Source organism: Myotis daubentonii, chromosome 18 (assembly GCF_963259705.1).
Source record: "Myotis daubentonii chromosome 18, mMyoDau2.1, whole genome shotgun sequence".
NCBI lineage: Eukaryota > Metazoa > Chordata > Mammalia > Chiroptera > Vespertilionidae > Myotis > Myotis daubentonii.
This window is the reverse complement of record NC_081857.1, coordinates 19,425,201-19,446,913: the sequence shown is the minus strand read 5'-3', so window position 1 is coordinate 19,446,913 and position 21,713 is coordinate 19,425,201. Positions and strand designations below refer to the sequence as shown.

The 21,713-nt window shown below is 43.1% G+C and overlaps 1 protein-coding gene and 1 long non-coding RNA gene across 8 annotated transcripts in view; one reads left to right on the top strand and one right to left on the bottom strand.

The window, feature by feature from the left end:
- Positions 1 to 11,224: 11,224 nt before the first annotated feature.
- On the bottom strand, positions 11,225 to 13,388 carry LOC132220277 (uncharacterized). The gene is made up of 2 exons (XR_009449753.1): positions 12,744 to 13,388; positions 11,225 to 12,324 (listed from the first exon to the last, which is right to left on the bottom strand). It is a non-coding gene; the product is annotated as an uncharacterized LOC132220277 (long non-coding RNA).
- Positions 13,389 to 14,056: 668 nt separating this feature from the next.
- Positions 14,057 to 21,713, top strand: part of SMG7 (SMG7 nonsense mediated mRNA decay factor) — a 56,562-nt gene continuing 48,905 nt past the window's right edge. For 2 of the 7 annotated variants that reach the window (XM_059673208.1, XM_059673207.1), the window contains exon 1: positions 14,060 to 14,247. Coding sequence is in view for 1 of the 7 variants with exons in the window: in XM_059673207.1 (XP_059529190.1) it covers positions 14,219 to 14,247 (29 nt within the window). In the remaining 6 variants the exon portion in view is untranslated. Of the gene's footprint in view, positions 14,248 to 21,713 lie in introns of all 7 variants that reach the window. The other 5 variants (XM_059673213.1, XM_059673212.1, XM_059673206.1 and 2 more) reach the window with 4 other exon arrangements.

Sequence of the window (21,713 nt, the reverse complement as noted above, 5' to 3'; positions counted from 1 at the left end):
AGATATTCTACAGAATACCTGACCAGTACTATTCAAAATTGTCAAGGTCATGAGAATCAAGGAATGACTGAGTATCACAGATTGAAGGGACTTAGACGTAATGATGAAATCTAACATGGATTGGATCTGGGAACCAAAAGGGACAATAATGGAAAAACTGGTGAAATCAGAAGGAAGTCTGTAGTTTAGTTAATAGTTGTACCAATGTTAATTTCAGTGTCAATCATTGAATGATAGTTCTATAACATGTTAATGTTAGGGGAAGCTGGATGAAGGATATCCGTGAACTCTCTGTACTATATTTGCAACTCTTCTGTAAATCTAAAGTTATTTCAAAAAAAAATTTGTAGGCTGGCACATAACAGTTACTATCTGATGTTAGCTTCTCTTGGTTAATTTACTTGATAATCACCCCCAGCGGGCGATAATGCTGGGAAATTTCTTGTTGCCTCTACTCCAAATAAAAAGTGTGTTTCTTTTTTTTTTAAAATTTTTTTAAAAATATATTTTATTGATTTTTTTTTTTACAGAGAGGAAGGGAGAGAGATAGAGAGCCAGAAACATCGATGAGAGAGAAACATCGATCAGCCGCCCCCTGCACATCTCCCACTGGGGATGTGCCCGCAACCCAGGTACATGCCCTTGACCGGAATCGAACCTGGGACCTTTCAGTCCGCAGGCCGACGCTCTATCCACTGAGCCAAACCAGTTTTGGCAAAAAAAGTGTGTTTCTAACGAGTGATTTTATAGCATTTATAAGCTTGAGAAATTTCATTGCCCTTTAAAAGAACGTGTTGATAGAAAGCTACCAAGCTGAAAGTTAATGCTTTTAGTCTTTTTTTTTTTTTAGTTGCTGGGGATGCCTTGGTTTTATTATTCTATCAGTGGAGACTGGTTTCCAGACCACCAGTACGGCTGGAGAATTGGGTCTGGACTGTGGCCACTTGGAGGCAAGATACCCCTATACAAGGCCCTACCCTACTAGCCCAACTATCCAAGCCTGTGGTCTTGAGGTTGTTTGGAAATGTATGACCCAGAATGCTGAAATCAAGTCAACACTGAAGCCAGAAATGCCCCCAAATGGGACAGTGTAAAAAGTGTGGCACATGTGGGCCTCACTGCTGGCCCTAAGAGTTCTAGTTGTATCCTATTCTTACCTGTGCTTCATCCTACAGTAAAGTGTTTCTTTTCCTCTCATTGGAAGAGAGCTTTGTAAGTTTTACCCTGGCTAAGCTCCTTCTTGCTCAGTGGGCTTTGTAAAGCTACTATGAAGTAGTTATTTATGTTCCTACCTACTTCCAAAAAGAATCTACGGATGGCTCATTCTCCAAATAATTTTGCTAACCTGGGTCTTTATTCTCATCCAGACCATCTGTTCCTCTTCACCATGAAGTCAGAGCACTAAAGTTGTGACAGCACAATCATTTCCATGGTAACAGGATGTGGTCTTCATCACTGAACCCTGATTTCCCTCTGACCGGGATCAATTAGCAGGAGGATGGCGGAGTACATGCTAACATTTCCGTTCTTTTCATGTTTAGCTTCTCTCCAAAGTTCTTATTTTTGATTCTAAAATCTTATACTGAGCCTGGATATGTGTTTTTGCATGGTTTATACATAAAACCTTTGTCCACTAAATGATTAGATATGCAAGCCAAAAAATAATAAGTAGAGAAATATCACACACACACACACACACACACACTATAATATGTAAACTTACTTGAAAGTGGGATGATTAGCAAATGCTCTTTTCATATGCGTATAGAACAGCGGTTCTCAACCTGTGGGTCGCGACCCCATTGGGGGTCGAATGACCCTTTCACAGGGGTCGCCTAAGACCATCGGCAAACACATATATAATTACATATTGTTTTTGTGATTAATCACTATGCTTTAATTATGTTCAATTTGTAACAATGAAAATACATCCTGCATATCAGATATTTACATTATGATTCATAACAGTAGCAAAATTACAGTTATGAAGTAGCAACGAAAATAATTTTATGGTTGGGGGTCACCACAACATGAGGAACTGTATTAAAGGGTCGCGGCATTAGGAAGGTTGAGAACCAGTGGTATAGAAGAAAAGGGAATAAGAAATGAAAAAATCTATTTAAAAGACAAAAATCTTCTAAGCCTAAGAAATTGGCTTTGATGACTGTGAAAAGCAGTGGAAGGCAGCTGACCTCATTCCTACTCAATGCTTTCCCTGCCTTGCCTAGCACCATAAGACATAAAAGTCTTCCTGTGGGAGCTCAGACCCTCTGACCGAAGGAAGATGGATCAGTAGCTTTATTCATATAAAGGACTAATACCTGGATATTTTGTCCATTTGTTTTAATCTCACACAACTTTTTCTTCTCTTATTTATAAAAGTAACTTATATTATCTGAATATTGATCCTTTGTTTGATATATGTGTTGCAATTATCTTCTCCCAGACTGTGACTTTCCTTTAAATATTGTTTCTAGGATATTTTATCAAACAAAGTTATGAAATTTGGAGTGTTCAAATTTATTAGGCTTTTCCTTTATGCTTTTGATGGTACGTTTAAATAATCCTTCCTTCCCCTGTGATTATCAAGGTGTTCACTGATAATTTCTTCTAATGGTTATAACATTTTTATTTTGTTCCAGGTTTAGATCTGTAATTCCTCTGGAGTTTAATTTATAGCAGTGGTTCTCAAACTGTAGTATGGGAGTAACTGAAAGTCCCAAGACTCTTTCAGGAAGTTTGCAAGGTCAACCCTATTTTTGTCAGAATACCAAGACATCATTTGCTTTTTTCACTCTCATTCTCTCATGAGTAGTAGAATTTTCCAGAGGCTACGTGATATGTAATGATGTCATCACTGATTGGGCAACTTATAAACAGCAGAAACTTAGTGCTCACAGTTCTGAAGGCTGTGAGGTGTCTGATCAGAACACTAATCTCATTCATGAGGGCTCCACCCTCATAACCTAATCACCTCCCAACGGCCCTACCTACTAATGCCATCACCTTTAGGAGTTAGGATTTCCACATAAGAATTGGGGGGGGGGGGGCACACACAAACATTCACATCATAAAACATGGTAAATATCAATAGCTGTAACCCACATAAACAATAATTGTGGTATCTTCAATAATTTTTAAGAGTATAAAGGGGTTCTGAGACCAAAGATTTTGAGAACTGTTGGCATAATGTATGGGATAGGGGTCCCATTTCATTTTTTTTCAGGTCTCACACATTTTTGTCCAACTATTCGTAGGCATATTATTATTTCTGTTGCAATTGTAAATGGGGTCTTTCCCCCTGTTACATAGGTGTATAGGTTTCCTATTGTTTAGGTATATAGGATTGCTATTGACTTTTTGCATTGATCATGATTTAGCAACATTACTCAACACTTAGTCTAATATGTTTTTCTTGAAAAGCCTCTTGGAGATTCTAATTAAAAAACAATGTTTCCTGTAAATATTTTGTACTTTTCCTTGCTAATCACTGAACAGCTTTTTTCTCTTCAATACAGGACTAGAACTTGTAGCATAACATTTAATTGTAGAGGTTATAGCAGGCTTGTCATGTTCTTGACTCTAATGATAATACTTCTAGTCTCATAATTAATGTTAGTTATAGACTCTTTGTATATACTCACATCAAGTTAATAGTCTTTGTTAGCTAAAAGATTTTGTTATTAATTATGGTTCTTGACTTTTCATTTTATTTGTATTTATTGAGATAGGCAGCATATGGATCTTTTCCTTAATCTGATAATAGGTGGGTTATAGATAAGATTTTAGATAGGTCTTTGTATTTCAGGTCAACTTTATTTGTGCTTGATGTATGATATTGTATATTCTGCTGGATTTGATTTTGTAATTTATTTAGGATTTTCATATCAAAGTTCAAAAAATGTGATTTGTCTAAATGTTTTTGTCCTATTTTGGTATCCAGATTACAGTAAATGCATAAAATAAGCTGGGTAGACTTTACTCCTGTTACCTGGAACAATTTGTATAGATGGGATTGTGCCATTAACATTAGTAAAGCTTACCTGTAAAACCATTAGACATGGTTTCTTTGACAAAACATGGGGGGAGGATGGGAAGGACATTACCAGGAGACTTTTGACTACTAATCTATTTTATTAATTATTGATTTGTTCAAACTTTCTATTTCTTTTTGAGAAAATTTGCACTTTTCTGGTACATTGTCTATTTTACCTCCGTTTTCAATTTACTGGCATAAGATCACTCAATATTATAAATTTTACAGTATAACTGATGATATTCTTAACAGCTGTTCAAGCCTTCTCATGTGACACTCTACATCATGAAGCAGAGTGAAGCTCTCCCAAAGTACCTATCCAAATTCATACCATACAGAATCTGCGAGACAATAGAATGGTTTATTGTTTCATATCACTGTGTTATGTTTCGAACTAGGAGGCATTTCATGAATAGCCTCAGAAAGAGAGAATAGAATTTTTGTATCCTGGATCCTTTCCTGCTGATGTCTCTCACCTCCTTATAAGAGGAAACCTTTCCTAGCTCTCTCATTTTGTAGGCAAGCTTTCTGAAGCCACTCAAGTCCGTTTTATTACCATCGACATGCTGATGGCTCCTCGGTCTACACTCTCAGATTTCTCTCAACTTCTCCAGACGCTCAAGACCTCTAAATCCCAGACAACTGCAGTTCAATGTGTCCAGAACAAAGTCATTATATCCAGTCAGACATCTCTCCAAATGATTTCTTCCCGTTTTCTATTTTCATCCAGTTTCCCAAACAGAAACCTGGTGGGTCTCCTTGATTTCTTCCTCTCCCTCCCTCATATCCAATAAGTGACCAAGTCTTATCATCATATTTCCATTAAAGGAATTTTCATAGGCAAGAATTTATTAACTATCACTAGAGCCATAGCAGAATAATGAATTAAAGATGAGGTTAAGGTAGAATAAAAGAAAATTAAAATGTCACTGAAGTCTATGTAAAAATAGTTTGGGTATTGCCCTATGGAACATAAACCTTGAAAGAATAAGAACTTACAAGAGATTGTTAGATTTAGTTAGAAGGTTCTTGGTGATCTCAAGGTCACCTGAGGGGTAAAAGATGAATTTCTTCAGAGTATATAGCAGTTGGACAACTGTCTGTGTTACTGTTGTACTTAGCTAGTTGTTAACAGTAATAATAGGAAAGGGGCAAAGGGGAGGCCAGACATTATAAGCTTGGTCATCTGGGCAGCTTCACTGAGAAGCTGCAGTTTGACACTCCCCAGGGAACTACTGGTCCATTCCTTGCAGATCACTGGGGAAAGGGATCCAACAAGGGGGAAGGTGGATGCTTATGCAGTGAGGTTGAGGTTTTGGAGAGAAGATGCTTGCCTGTCAGTCTAATCTGGGAAACAGATAATTGGCTAGAGGGGGTAGAGCCACTGCAAGTACTCAAAATCTTAGGTTAAAATCTGCATACAAAGGAATTCTCTTGTTCCTCTTGCTTTGCTCCTGCTTCCTTGCCCTCACCCATGCTCCCACCGAAGCCAGGTGTCCCTAGAAGTCACATGGACCATGGCCATACAGACCCACATGCCATGGACTGCAGCTGGGAGCATGGGCTAATCTGGACTGTATTCAATATGGAATGGTGGCTCTGGGCAGTAGCTCTGGGACCTTGGATACTCAGGGGTTTAATTCCACAGAAATAAAACTTTCCATGACACCTCATGCTCCTATGGGGACTTCAGGAAATTCTTATTCCAGTGGCACCCCAAGAAGCTCACTTCCACCAGCAACAGGTGGGGGACACAGAGAGCACCCCACTGATAACATCTGGAACGTGCTGTTTTGTATTGTTTGAAATGTTTTCATCTTTACCAAAATGGGTAAGCGTTGGGTGCCATCACACTTTGTACCCACAGGTTCAATTCAAATGATACATTTTGCTTTGGAGAATCCTCTTTCAAATGACAATGCAAAGTTTCTCATGGTGTATACCAGCCTCCTTGAAGTGGCTCATTACATAGAATCATCTCCCACTGTCACAGATTATACGCAAGGAGAGCCAGGATGTCCCTTCAGAAGACAGAGATTGCTGAGTCTGGAGGCATACTGCAGAGGTCACCAGGTCCCTTCTTTGTTTTTAAGACAGAATGGGAATCGAGTCCCTTCTTAATATCTCTCAATTAAAGCAGATTCTAATAGATAGGTGTCTAACAACTATTACTACCACCAGGCAGTGCAGTTCTTTCCTCATCCATCCCTTCTTCCAGACTCCATGGTTTCCTTATTTTTCTTATTCTCTTTTCCTGCGCTTGCTTGCTTCCTTCTCCGTTCAGTTCTGCCTCTCTCTCTCTCTTTTTTCTCATCCATAAATAGAAAATAAAAATGTTGAGGTTCCTGACTGGTTACATTCCAGAGAAATAAGGAAATGCAGGTTGTTGTATAACTGGGAGAGGTCAGGGGTGTGATCTAAAGTTGAGAGAAGAGGAGGGTTTTCAAGGTAAAGGAAGGCAAAAAGGTTAAGTATAGGTTTCGTTACATAAAATGATTCTTTTGTGAATTCCATCCGGGCATTTCATCTTTCGCAGGTGATCCAAAATTACCAAAGATGGTCAATAACATGTATTCAAAGATGATCACCTTCATTAGTTTTTGTTTGTACAAGAGTATCAATATTGCATTAGAGTGAGCCTTAGAAAATGCCTTAGGAACTTATAAGATCTTTTTTTTTTTTCAACCATTGGGATGTAAAATGTCACTGAATTCAATGTAAAAACAGTGTTGGTATTGCCCAATGGACCATAAAGTTTGAAAGAATAAGAACTTGCAAGAGATCGTTAGATTTAGTTACATTTATCTTTAACCTATCTCCTTTTCAATTTCCAATGTTACTTTCAGGCTCTTGTGATCTTGTGATGTCATTCTTTAAAAACAATGACAAACTCCTAATAACAACAACAGGAAACCTATCTTACTTTTTGGTTGGTGGGAGATATTGAAAAACATAAAAATAAAAAAGCCACCCATCAATAGTTTGCCTCACAGAAATAACTGCTATTAATATTTTCTTGTATTTCTGACCATTTCCTGCGCAATTCTATTTCATAGTTAGATTTTGTGTATGCGGTTTTGTATCTTTCAGGCATGTGCTAGCCTAGAACACTTTTAGTCATGGTTTCCCATCACTTTTATGGCCAGTGGAACTGTATATATTCCTTTTCCTGCTGGGAAGCAGAATTTGAAAAAGTAAACTCTGCAAAGTCTCCTTCTGAAGGAGACACTTAAGTGGGTGATCCAGGTGCATGTCTGTTCTTTATCTCAGGCTGGAATGGCTCTAGGGACCTCTACCACAGATTTATCCTCTATAATTGCCCCCGTTTATCTGATTCTCCTCTAAACTTTAAATTCTGAAAGCAAGACTGTATACACATTTCTACCCCAGGACCAGCCTATGACCCTTCATGTAAAAAATTCTAGTATATTTTTGGAGATTGGATGAATGAAAGGAAAAGGAAACACTACAATTCTAGAGAATCCGTAACTCATCAAGCCTTCTCCTCAGTATCAGGATGTGTGCATCTGGATTAAACTTCCCAGAAGTAAAATGTAGATTTGGATTTGTTGTGAATGAGTAGGGAAAGACAGGAATTGATCATCAGTGGAGCATCCCCTATAGACCCTGAACTCCTGACTCTACCTACGATTCCTACTGTGCTTTAATGCTTAAATTTGGCTGTCCACAAATATTTATAGAAAATTAATTTCAACTCTTTCCTCATTTAATAATCTTTGTAACATCTAGGCCACTGCTGACTACATTTTGGAAATGGTGGCATTCCCATATTTGGCACGCCTATAAGGAAGGCTTGGTCCCACCACAGGGACATTGTTAAAGAACTAAAACCATACATGTCCTATTGGAGAAAGTATTGGATCACTTGAGGGACATTAATAACAAGCTTACAGCTAATGAGAGAGAGAGAGAGAGAGAGAGAGAGAGAGAGAGAGCCAGAGAACCATTCCAGAGATGTCAGTTTGAAAGAAGACAGAAGAAAGCACAGACAGTGGTCTTGCTCCTGGTGAGCCTCCTTATCCTCTTTAGCTTTGGCAGATCTTGGATCTCATCTCATTCAAACAAAACTGATAATGAACTGAGACATCCTCTGTAAGTAGACGGAAACTGTTTTCTCTCTCGGCAATTTATATTTGGTCAAGATGCAATTGGTCATATGGTTTTGAGGCAGTGTGCTGTGTACTGCTCTCTCTGCAAATGCAATTTTACAACATTTTGTGTGTGTTTTTAGAAAAACAAGTTTAATTCCTATTATTTACAGTGTGAAGTTGAATGTGTGAAGCTCTGATTCACCTTATTTGCATAAAGAGAGCAGCACGACATGTTGAGTGCCTTCAAGTACCCGAAACTGCTAAGTTCATTACATACATTATCTAAGGTTGGAGAAGAGGCAGGCAAAGACCAGATCACATAAGTCATCCAAAGGATCGGGAACTGTATTCTAAGGGCAATGGAAAGCCAATGGAAATTTTAGGCCAGAAAATAAAAATAAAAATGGCTAAAATGTGAAATATAAGAATACATTAATATACTGTTTAATTAATGTACTGTGTTCTGGAATGTGCTCTAATATGCGGTAATCCAATAATATAAGTATATATGTGACAAAAGTATCTAGATTTCTGATATGTAGAATTTTTCTGAGAACTGAAAAGACCCTAAGGGTAGTTAACCAAAGCAGAACAGTACTTGGGTACATATTCTCAGTATGCCTATGTCTCTTTGCCTTTCATCGATACTGTTTTAACTTGAATTGCAAATGGAGGTGATAAAATAAGGGCGGGAAAGGAGAGAAGTGTGCCCATGTGCATGGGTGTGTGTGTGTGTGTGTGTGTGTGTCTGCGTGCACACATAACATGTGGTTTCCCATGGTTTTGGAGAAGAGCAAATTTATGACAATGAATGTCAGTATCACATTTTCTGTGCTCAAAAATAGCAGTCTACCCTATAAAAATTAGGAAAGTGAACACTGCTGGGTAATACAACAGATTCTGACTTGAAATATATTAATTTTTTACTAGGGACCCCAAGATAGCTCTGTTAGTATTGGAAGAGTAAAGAGGCCCTTGGATAATATAGAGTATTACAAACTAAGGTTTTAATTTTCTTTCACTTTTTAAAATTGATTTCAGAGAAGAAAGAGATAGAGACATCCATGATGAGAGAGAATCATTGATTGGCTGCCTCCTGCACACCCCCTACTGGGGACTAAACCTGAAACCTGGGCATGTGCTTTGACCGGGATTTGAACTGGTGAACTCTTTGTTTATGGGTCAAAACTCAACCACTGAACAACACCGGCCTGGTAGCAGATAAGATTTTTAAGGTGTGGTTCTTTCCTAAAGGGATTTTCTTATGGGAAGTTGGGAAAAATTCTTGAAGATTAATGAGGGTTTTTTTCTCTTGGATCGTGGACTGCAGTGCTTCCTGACTGTTCTCCAGGCTCAATGGCTCCCTCTTAGGAGTGAATGAGTAAGTATATACTTAGCAAACTTCTTCGAGAAAGGCTGCTGACCATTGGTATAAGAAACCATGAGCTACAGGGGACGTGCGTTTAGCTGTCAGTTGTCAATCTGACTCATTTTTCAAAGAGAATGAATCACCCATTTGATTGACTCATGTAGCTCCATGGTACAAGGTGTGGTAGCACAAAGAGCACGGGTCAGCTTCAGGCACATTATTTACTTGAATACTGAAATTGATCAGTCATTCTTCTCAAAATAAAAACACATTTATTAAGTACCTAATTGTATACATGACTTGAAAACATTCCGAATATGTAGGCTAACTATCAGAATAAATTAGCACTTGTTAAGGTTCCGTGGAACAGGTAAGATGTCTATTATTATAAAAAGGGAGGAGGCTAGCTATGTATTAATTGTCAGGTTACCAAAGCTCGGAGTAAATTTGGAAGGAATGTTAAGAGTGGCTTCCCAGCAAGTGCTTGGTGTCTGGTTGAAAACTGGCCACGCTGCTTACTTGGGCACAAATGTGGTTACATTAGGCTGTTTTTCATGATAAAAGGTGTTTTAAGTTTCAACGCTCTAGAATCTGATGCTCAATATCCTGATATTGTATTCTTTTCTGTAATCAGTGTCATGGATAAAGAAATCTTCTTTACTATCCCCCAACCCCCCCCCCCCAAAAAAAGAAATATATCTTCTAGCACTGAATGAGAATAGATTTGGGTATATGGCCAGACCTGAGTAGTATAGCCAAAGATTAAACAAGCTATTATTTTAAAAAATAATTTTATGCTTCAGCAGTTCTAAATTATTCATTTTTGCTTGCTATAAAAGAGCAAGGAAGCAAAAAAAAAAAAAAATTAGCATTTATCCAGTGCCAGTGTAGTGTGTTAGGCACTCATATACTCAGTCACATCAATCATCATTAAAATTGACAAGGAGCAGGTAATAGGTAATGTTTCCGTTTTTGTCAAGGAAGAAACTGTAGTTCAGAGACTGAGATGGGAATAGTTGGAATGCTCACTCAGGTGTGCTTGCTTATGATCTTCCCATAAAATCACTTAGGCACAAACTGAAAAACTTGAACTCAGGTAGGATTAAATGAAATGCGACAGCTTCTCCTCTTTAATTTATTTTGATTTAGATATAATCTGTATCTGCATGGGGGCAGGGGTGGGGAGGCAAATAAAATCTATTGCAGAATATGCTTGTATTCTACAAATCTGTTGATGGAGAGGGGCAATAGGAAGATTGGGAAATGTACATTCAGCAACATGTCAATCCTGGGTCCTAATTTTTCTGAGTCCTATTGATTTTTTAAAGTATTTTCAAGATGGGCATCAATGTCTTATAACCTGCAAAATGTGAATGGTGCTGTCCTGTCTAGTTTTTAAGGACACTGTAAAGCTACCGAACAAGCTTTAAAAAGTTATTAGGAAAGTTGCTATAAAATGCAAAGATGGTTTATATTTTGGACCCTCACCTGTGTACCTAAATTACTTTGTTCTTACCTTAATTACCACATCTATCATATTGCATCCTAATCACTTCTCTACTCTCTGGTATCTTGACCAGCAGGTGGTTCCTCCAAGACAAGGGACCATGTCTTTTTTTATTGCAGTATCCATAGTAACCTAGACAGTGCCTGAAATAGAACAAGTGCTCAGTAAAAGTTTATTGAATAAACAACACAATAAAAGGATTCATCTTTTTAAAAAATATATATTTTCATTGATTTCAGAGAGAAAGGGAGAGAGAGAGAGAAACATCAGTGATGAGAATCATTGATTGGCTGCCTCCTGCACACCCGCTACTGGGGATGGAGCCCGCAACCCGGACATATGCCCTTGACGGGAATCGAACCAGGCCGACTCTCTATCCACTGAGCCAAACCGGCTGGGACAAGGAGTCATCTTTTTTTTTTTTTTTTTTTTTTTTATCCTAGTCTCCTTATTTCCAAAATCAGGAGAGAGTAATATTTTCCTAGGTTGCTTATCAGGAGTGTCACAATACATGCTCATGTGCCGTTCCCTGGAGATAGGGGCCACAAAGAAGGGATCATGATGATGATTACCAAAGGGGTGATTATTTTACATCACAAAAGTTTTATTCTGGCTAAAATCATTTTAAATTCTAGCCAATACATTTCAGGAGAGAAGCGCAGGGTGTTTGGGGTAATAGGCAGTCCTAGGAAATCGCCATCTCTGGGCTCTCCTGGTGGAAGAACCGGAGAGGAGAGCAACCGCTCACTAGGTGGCTCCCTTCCCCGGCGGGCGGGCGGGCGGGCGGCGGCGGCGCGGGGCGGGTGCCGGGGCCATTGTGCAGCGGCGGCCACCCTCGCGCCGCGTCACGCACCACGGCCCGGGCGCGGGCGGCGGGAGCGGGCGGGGCTCAGCTTCCGTCTGGTTCACCATCATCTGCCTTAGGGACCGATTTCCAAGCAGCCCGTGCTCTCATTTCCTCCGAACGTACACCTGATGGTCCCAATAGGAGACATGGGTTGGTCCAGCCTCTTCGCAGATGCAACGTCAGGGGAGGGTCTTGCCCGTCCGGCCCGCCTGGGAGGCAGCGGGAAGCAGGGGCTCACGCAGCATGAGCCCATCAAACCCCTGGTGTTAACCACCCAGCGAGGAGGACACGTCTGGAGGGTGGCACACATCCCAAAGGGCTCTGGAGAGCTGCTTACAGCGCTCCGCCGTGCGAGGTGAAAATAGAATTTATGTCAAGCGCCTTCAAAACCAGTAGGATGACTTCCCCGGCGGCTTCTCACACACTCATTACGCCTGGCCCCATTCCTTATTTCTGTTTTACACAAAATACACAGACATTCGAAAAGATTTGTCCTAATGACAATCCCCCCCGCCTTCCATCGGAACTTCGCGCCAGGATCTAGGGATGTTTTTTTTTTTTATTGCTTAAAGTGTTACAAAGGGTATTACATATGTGTCCATTTTTTCCCCCCGCCCTAGACAGTCCCCTAGCCTCCCGTATCCCCCGGTGTCTTATGTCCATTGGTTATGGGATGGTTTTGTTTTTAATCCTATTTCCCCCAACCCTTTCCTCCCCGACCCGAGAGACACAGAGTGGCAAGTTCCCAAACGCGGCAGACTCATCCGAGAATGGAGTTCGCCAAGAAGGGTGCGACTCGGTCTCCTTCGGATAATCCAGCGGGGCCTCCATGGGGGGCACAACCTCCTCGGTTCTAAAAGATGGAAACCCACTTGTTAGCTTTGTAGGATGCGTTCCCTCTCGCCCTGGCCTCCTGGCGGCAGGTGGTGGCTCCGGAAGGCCGGAGGTGGGGGGGGGGGGGCGGGCTCCGAGGAGGCTCCGTTGACGAGGGAGGGGGTGGGGTGGGGTGCGGGGGATTCCCATAAGGGGGTCGACCCGCCGGGAGAAGTGGAATGTTCCTTCGGCAGGCAGGAGGGCGATCTCGGCTGTCGGGTGCCGTTCTCCTCCCTCAGGGACCCCGCCTTGGCGGGATCCCGCCTCCCCGAGCCCGAGGCTGTGGTGGGGAAACCCCTCGGCCGCCGCAGCCCAGCGCCGCCTCCGCGCTTCCCGGCTCCGGCCCGCCGCCTGCCCGCCTTAGGGCCCCGCGTCTTCTTCGCAGGCCCGGCCCGCCCCGCGCAGGGCAGGGAGAGGAAACTATGGAGGTGGTTCCCGCACTCGAGCGGGCGGAAAAGCCCACGGTGAATGCCTCGGGGTCTCCCCCAATGCTGCGGGCAGGGGGAAGGGAGGAGGAAACGAACTTCCCCGCCCGGGAGAACCACCCGGATTCCCAAACTAGGGGAGAGGCCTTTAGATGTCCGGGAAGCCGAGGGGAAACCCCGGGCACCTTCCCGGGTATCTATTCGCCAAGGGAGGGTCAACCGGTTGGCGCACATTGGTTACCATGACAATACTACAGCTCCAGTTTCCATGGCAGCTGCTGATCCAATCCAGTTGGCTTCCTTTCTCTTCTTCCCTGGGCTCCACCCCACCCCCTCCAACAGTCTCCCTGCGTGCGGGGAGGAGGGGCCGCGGAAAACAAGAAGGGGTCCTTCGTGTCACTCTAGGGCACGAGGGGAGACCAGAGTCCAGACTGGCGGGCGGAACTGTAGGAGAAAGGGGCGCCGTTTCCGGCAGGGAAGAGTGGAGGTCTGGAACAAGGAAGAGAAGTCGGGTGGGGTTGAAAGACGGGGGAAGACTTTGAGTGTGACTCCCCGTAGATCTGGGCTCGATGGTCCCGGTGAGGCTGGGGTGGCCCCCTTGCGCGGGGGAGAGGCGTGGATTGGCCGGAAACCGCCCAGCCCCCGCAGCGGGCTACTCAGAGACCGCACAGCTGCCGCCCAGGTAGCTGCTCCCCCGAGGAAGCGGTACCGAGTCGGAAACCACCGAGGGGCCGGCGCCGCTGAAGTCTCGCGAGAGGGATCCCTACTTCCTTCCTGCGCTTCTCCTCTTCCCCCGCCCCTTCCCACCTCCCCCCGCCCCCCTCCCTCCTCCCGGGTCGGAGTGTCCCTGCGCCCCACGGGCCGGAGCTGCAGCGAGAGCAGCTTTCCCCGGTCCCTCCCCTTCGCCTCCCTCACCCCCACCCCCCCGCCGAGCGAGGAGGAGCCGGAGAGGAAGATGGCGGCGGCCGCCAGCACCCGCGGGGCCGCGGGGCCGCTCCGAGGAGCCTGAGGAACCCTAGAGGCTTCGCGGGAAGACGCGGCGGCGGAGGATGAGCCTGCTGAGCGCGCAGTATCTCCGGTGAGTGCCGGGCCGGCCCGGACGGAGGGGAGCGGGCCGCGGGCTGGGGCTTGGAGCCCCCGACCCAGAGGTGGTATATCCAGGGTGGCGGGGGAGTTGCTGTGTCCTCTTTCCCCGGCGGGAGGTGGGGCTGGAGGGTCCCCGCGCGAGGCGGCGGGGCGGGCGCGCAGGGGTGCCGAGCCCCTGCGGCGGGCCGGGCTGGGTCCCCGCGAAGCCGGCTCGCCGCGGTGCGGGGAAGGTTACGGAAGCGGGAGCATGTGTGCGCGCGCGCTCGGGTCGCGGGCTCGCCGGGGCGGGCCGGGGAGGGCGCCCCGGGAGGCGGCGGCGGCGACCCGGAGTGGAGGTGGGTGTGGAGGTGTCTGAGCCCCGCGAAGGGGGAAGCGCGGTGCGTAATCGGAGGACCGGGTGGCAATGTGCACACCTGGGATGTGTGGGGGGCTGGGGGAGGGGGGGCTGGAGGAGGGGGAAGCCGCAGGAAACCGGCGTGAGCGCTTCCTTCTCGGGCTGGGGGTGCCGAGGAATCCTGCCATCTGTAGTTAGTTGGCGGAGTGGGGGCGGGGGCATGCGGAGGGGTAGTGGATGAGGAAGTGAGGAGCGAGATCGGTACAATGGACGGGCTTGGGTTCCCCTGAAGAAACTGGGTTAGAGCCCGTGTGGTCGGGAGACACCATTCTTTCAGAGTGGCGTAAGGACCTTGCCCGGCGGAGGTAGAATGACGCATGGATACAGTGTACGAGTATGAGATGTGCCCGGGGTGGAGTGAGGGGGGAGGGGGGCGATTGATACACATTTTAGGAGGCGGGGGGAAGATGCAGACACATTGGAAGCAAGTATATGATTGGCGAGAGCATACTGAGTGGGAAAGACACCAGCTATTTATTGTGCACCCAGGAAGGGTCCATGGAAGCTGAATTAAGACCTTGGAGGTAGAGGTAAACAAGGGTCAGAATCTTGATGGCAGAGAAAAGTAAGGTGGTTACCCCCTGAGATTAATTGGGGGGGGGGCTGCTGCTGTTTAAAAGGGGAAGGCGGGCTTTAAAGTTGGGTCCCTTTGTCTTTAGGAGCAAAACCAAGAAAGGCAGGCTTGCTACCACAAAGTGGTTTCATACCTTGCGGAGGAGGAAATGGGATGGGGTAGACGTCTGAAATTAGCAGAAAAGTCACTTTAGTTGTTTAGCGAAGTGAAAGTATTGATGGGTGGAATGCCAGAGTTTAACAGGGACAGGGATCCGCACAACATGTGTGCCCCATGACTTATATAGGGTAGTTGGAAGGATATATATCAAGGCCCTTTTCTTCTCCTCTGATACCTGTTTATTGTTTAATATGTCAGATAAACTTAATACACCTGCGGGAAAGATCTGTGGTAGGTAGATGCTGTAGAGGGGTGGGTATGGAAACTGGTCATCAGGATAGTCCTTTTTAATTTTAAGGAATTCGCAGTTTAGTATACATTAGGCAAGTAAATAAGGAACAGCACAGGGTGAAAATGGTGTCATAAAAGATGCCAGGTGTTATAAAAGTCCAAAGGCAGGAGATTACTTGAGCAGTTGGTGGGAATCAGGAAAAATGTCCTTTGCTCATTTACTCATTCATACACTCATGAGTCATCATCAGTCATTTTGTTGATCACCTATATAGGAGACCTTATACCAGCTGCTATGAATAGAAAAGGAAGAACTCCACCCACTTCTTACAGAGTTTACAGTTTGTTAGGCTTCAAGGAGAAAATGGCACTTAAAATGGTCCTGAAGGATAAACAGTATCCAATAATTTATCCAAATTACTTATCTAATATTAAAAGTATGGGTTGAGAAGAGTGGAATCCAAATGAAAGGAAACTGAGCAGAGATATGTAGATAGGGAGGTTGGGGGCTTGGAGAGGTGTTCAGTCCAATTACACAAGAACATGCAGCTGGAAAAACATATAGTTTTATAAGTTAAGTTTTACACCTTCCTTTTACAGATGAGGAAATATAGCCCAAAGAAGTTAAAATTGTTGAGGATTATATATAAGCTGGTATGTGGAAGCTCTGTAACTCAAATGTAGGTCTTTTAAGTCCAAATCAGCTGCATTGTGCAAAATGTCTGGGTTCATCCATTCTTTCCACAAATATGTATTGAGGCACTGAGGATATTGTGGTGAGCAAAATGAACAGATAAATAGGTTTATCAGGTGATGACAATACTAGGGAGAAAAATAAAGCAAGAGAGGGTGACCACTTGATAAGGTGCCCATAATTGAGAGGGTCTTGACTCTCATGATATATAGTTTATAGTTAAAATGAATGGGCAATAGAGAATCTGAGTTGATTTGTTTAGAAGGAAATTCACCTGTTCATAGCTATGTATTAGAAAGATGAACCTTTCTAGTGTAATGGGCAGTTAAGGCCAGAAATAAGGTGGTGGAAGTGGGACTAGAAAGGTATGATAAAAAGCAGATCGGGCCCTGACTGGTTTGGCTCAGTGGATGGAGCTTGAGTCCAGGTTTGATTCCAGTCAGGGGCACATCCCCAGTAGGGGGTGTGCAGGAGGCAGCTGATCGATGTTTCTCACTCATCGATGTTTCTAGCTCTCTATCCTTCTCCCTTCCTCTCTGTAAAAAATCAATAAAATATATTAAGAAGAAAAAAAAGCAGATCGGGAGAGTGGGGATATTAATGGGAAGATCAATTGGCTTTGAGGGGCTTCTGTGTTAATATATATATCTTATATTTTGTAACTCATCATGGTCCAGAAGACTTATCCTTAAGATGTGAAATCAGTGGTCGGCAGCTGGAGATGAATTGAGTTCTTAGAAGAAGGGAGAAAGAATAAGAGTGAACGTAGTGTTTGAATAACCTTCATTTTCCAGCTAAAGTTGAACAGGTAAAATGGAGCTGGCATAAGACCTGGAGTCCCTTAGAGCAGCAGTCGCCAACCGGTGGTCTGAGAGGTCTGAAAGGTTGGCCACCCCTGCCTTAGAGGTTCCTGGGAGCCAATCTTTCTCAATCTTGCACATCTGTCCTACGTAAATAAAGCAAGTCTTAGGGCTAATAGTAGTCTGGGGCAAGCCTTTCTAATAAAGAAAGGCTTCCACCAGCCCTAATGTCCCCTCTCCCTTTAAGGTAATAATTCTGTTAAAAGTTTCGTGTGGGGAGACTAGAGAATGTCTTCATGGAAGCATTATGTTCACTTTTCTTTGACGAAAAAGGAATCGTTGGTTTTTATAGACAACTCAGAGAGGATGCTGGGTAGTGCCGAATGAGTATAGTTGAGGGTATAGCATTTATTCATTGTGTCCTTGACTTTAGGTCTTGTCTACCTTTGTCAGCATAAGACCATGACCGGGCAACTTTTAAACTGCATAGCTACTGATCTTCCCCATGTAGATGAAAATTAGTTTTGTCTCAGCTGGATTAATTTTTAGAGCAAGTGAGCTCGGTGTCTCACATTGAAATGGTGGGTAGTGGCAAACCAGGAGCAAGATGGCAGTTTCAAAAGAGTAAGAAATGAGGATATGAGGTAAGAAGCAGCAGTAAGACAAGGAAAGAAAAGGGATTCAACATCAAGTGGACCGAATTAGTCTTGAGTTGGTAGAAATAGAGCAGATTTGAAAGATAGGAAAAACTGTTTTCTGTATGGGAAAGGAGGTGGTGATCTGGGCAAGAAAATATGAAACTTTTTTTTGTTAGAAGGGATGTGTCATTTAAAAAAAAAATAGCGACTGACAAGACTCCTATCCAAATGAATAAGTTGAGAGTACTTTCCTACACTTTATAAAATAAGACATGGTCTTAAATATAGGGGTTCTAGACTGTAATTGGAAATTTATTGCCCAATTTGAAAAAAAATAGTATTTTTTCTTGATTTATGACAAAATGGAAAGATTTTTAAAGTCTAACACCTGTTGAATAAAAGAAAAGGGTATATTGAATATAGTTGATATGATAAGGGTGGGAGAAGGGTGAGAATAGGCCATAGATAAGATAGGTGAGGTATAACATCATGCTTCAATAGAATAGCATTTGCAATAATAGAAATATAAAAATTAACATGTCAGATTTGGAAAAGCGGAGGGTTGGGGGGGTACTACTGATGTACCAGACAGGGAAGACATCATCGAAGTTGTTTTGGGCGGTGAGAAAGTAGGACAGTCATAGCCATAGGGAACACCGGTCACATAGGACAAATCTTGTCAGAAAAGGCGGCACAGGTACCACTGCGTGACATCTGCTATCTTTGCAGGAGCCAACTGTTCATACTCTGTACCCCTCTAACTTTCTTCCTCTCCTTCACTGTGCTCTTCTTTTTGTCTTTAATTTCTTTCTGTGCTGTATGTTTTTCAGTGAGATCTACTTGAAGTTGATCCCTGGTGTTAGTCCCCTTAACACAGTGGTTCTCAACCTTGACTGCACATTAGAATCACCTGGGAATCTTTTTAAAATTCTGATTTCTGGGCCTCATCCTCTGGAAATTCTGTTTCTTTGTTACTAATGTTGTGGCCCCACCCCATAACAAAGAAACAGAATTTCCGGGGGATGAGGCCCAGAAATCAGGATTTAAAAAAGATTCCCAGGTGATTCTAATGTGCAGCCAAGGTTGAGAACCACTGCCTTAACAGGAAAGGTCTACAAATTATCTGTTGTATTATTGTCATTTTTTTATGATACCTTAGTGAAGAGGCTGCATTCCAGTGGCACTTTCTTTGTCAAAAACTTTGTTTCTTCCTCTAACCAGAGGTAGAAATAATATAACAGCAACAAGGTTGATGTTTAAATACTAATTAAAGTATTCAGTATGTTGTAAGAGAAAATATATCACTGTAAATCTTGGAACAGAAGGAGATGAAGGGAAGGGTTGAGGCTGGATAAAGCAGAACATTAACCTAGCCTGGGGAGAAGAACAGGGATGTTAGTATATATATTCCTCCATTTGGCCTGGATATTCACCATCTCTGAAAACCAAGAAATCCTATAGCACATACTGATAATTCATGTGGTGAAGAAGTCTTACTCCTGACCCATTCACCACCACCTCTCATCATGTACAGGATTTTAGCTTTGGTCCCAGAAAATCAGCCCAACATGGCTGGTTTATCAAACCTGGTAAAATTGTTTGAAGAAGAAAAAGAAAGAAACTCTCTTGAGGCTTATAAGTCTATTTTTGTTATGATGGTATTAATAGAATTTTACCTGCTTGAATATTGACGGGCTAAATTATTTTGGCAGTTAATTTCTGCTTCCCTTGTGGTTTCAGTTGGACTCAAAATGTATACTTCCTGTCCTAGTGTATGTTTCACTGCTATCCTTCAGCTGTTACAGTTTACCTTCATGGTAGATGAAGCAATTGTGAGTTTTTGTTTTGTTTTTTAAGATATATAGTGAGCTCTGGATACATTATTGTAGTAAGTTTTTTTTTTAATGGCAGTTTTTTTAATATACTTTATTGATTTTTTACAGAGAGGAAGGGAGAAGGATAGAGAGTTAGAAACATCGATGAGAGAGAAACATCTATCAGCTGCCTCCTGCACACCCCCTACTGGGGATGTGCCTGCAACCAAGGTACATGCCCTTGGATCGGAATGAACCTGAGACCCTTGAGTCTGCAGGCCGACACTCTATCCACTGAGCCAAACTGGTTAGGGCTGTAGTAAGTTTTTTTTGAGGCATTTTTGCGATGGAGCGTGGTTGAAACTTTAAAAGGACTAGTTTGTTTTATAGTTGAGAAATACTATAAGCAGCCTCCAACTACAGCTCTAAACTTGGTTAGCCTTTATATTTTTTATTATTATTATTTTACTAGAGGCCCAGTGCACAAAATTTGTGCATAGCTAGGGTCCCTAGCTGCTGCAGGCTGAGGCCTCCCTTTGCACCTTCCTTGGCCTGATGCCGCCTGCACACTTGCTCCACCATCCTGCCACAGTCTCACTCTTGTCAGGGCCCATTGGGGCTGGCAGTGCATTGGGGCTGGCAGTGCATCCACTGCCAGCGCTGCGTTGCCAATGCCTGCCATGTTCCGCACCGCCCCCTGGTGGTCAGCGCATGTCTAACTCCCTGTCAGTCGAACTCCCGCTCTTGGGGACAATTTGCATATTAGCCTTTTATTATATAGGATTGATTTCAGAGAGGAAGGGAGAGGGAGAGAGAGATAGAAACATCAATGATGAGAGAGAATCATTGATCTGCTGCCTCCTGCACGCCCCCCACTGGGGATTGAGCCTGCAACCCAGGCATGTGCCCTTGACTGGAATCGAACCTGGGACCCTTAAGTCCGCAGGCTGATGCTCTATCCACTGAGCCAAACCAGTTAGGGCCATTTATTTTTTTAATTGGTTGCATGAATGAGTACCTAAAAGTTTAGGTGGGTTAGTTTAACTGATTGCTCATGTTTAGAGCATAAATTATTGAGATGTCTTTCAAATAATAGATTGCTCTGTATGTGGGTATTTTGATAAATGGTCATCAGATTGCCATATAAGATTTTAATCAAGCTATATTTTAATTAAGTTCAGTTGTGTGGATAGACTTATCAGTGGTCCAGGCGATTGTTTAACTAAGAAGGGTTAATCAGCAATTATAGAAAAACACAGGGATGGAGTTTTGGCAAACATGTCGCATAGTAAGTGAGAACTTGTAACCAACTCCTGTAGAGGAGGAAAGTTAGAGGGGAGGAGGAAAGTGGAGCTGTGTAGGAAGGTTGTTTTCTCTGAATCTCCCTTAGACCCAATTTTTGCTCAGTGGGAAAAGTAGGTAACTAATAATTGTTTAAGAAAATTTTAGGAGTCTCAGGTAGACCACATAGCAATTTTGTTCGAAGTCTTTTTTCTTCTTCTTTGCTTCATTTACAAGGGTTTCTTAACCTTGACACATACTGGCATTTTGGGCCAATTCTTTGTTGTGGGGAGCAGTGCTGTGTGTCGTATGATTTTAGCAGCATCCCTGTCATCTACCCTCTAGATGCCAGTATCATTCTCGTCTATTTGTGACAACCCAAAATGTTTCTACACATTGCCCAATGTTCCCTGTGGGTGCAGATTCATTTCCAGTTGAGAACCACTGATTTAGGAAGATATATATGCACAGCATAGATTTATTACTTTTTCCACCTCCTTTAAGCCACAGATTACTTCTTAGGCTTCTCTTTACAGTTTTCTCTTAGGTAGTAATAGGCTAGTTACCATGTTTAGATTTTACCCATAAAAAGTTGTACATGTTTAAGTGTATTTTTTAATCTCTGTTTTATTTTATGGGAAATCATTGAATACTTACTATGTGGGAAGCACAATTATAGGGGTTTCGCCTTTGGAAAACTCAGAGATACCAGAGAAAGACATTTAAGTCACTAAGAGCAGATGAACTGGTAAGTGCTATGTTAGAGGAACAGAAGCACTGTGTAAGTATAGGGAAGAACTTCCAATAAAGGTAGAGGTGGGTGAGGAAGTGAGGTATCTTGGAGGAGGTGAGATTTGATCTGGATTTTGAAAG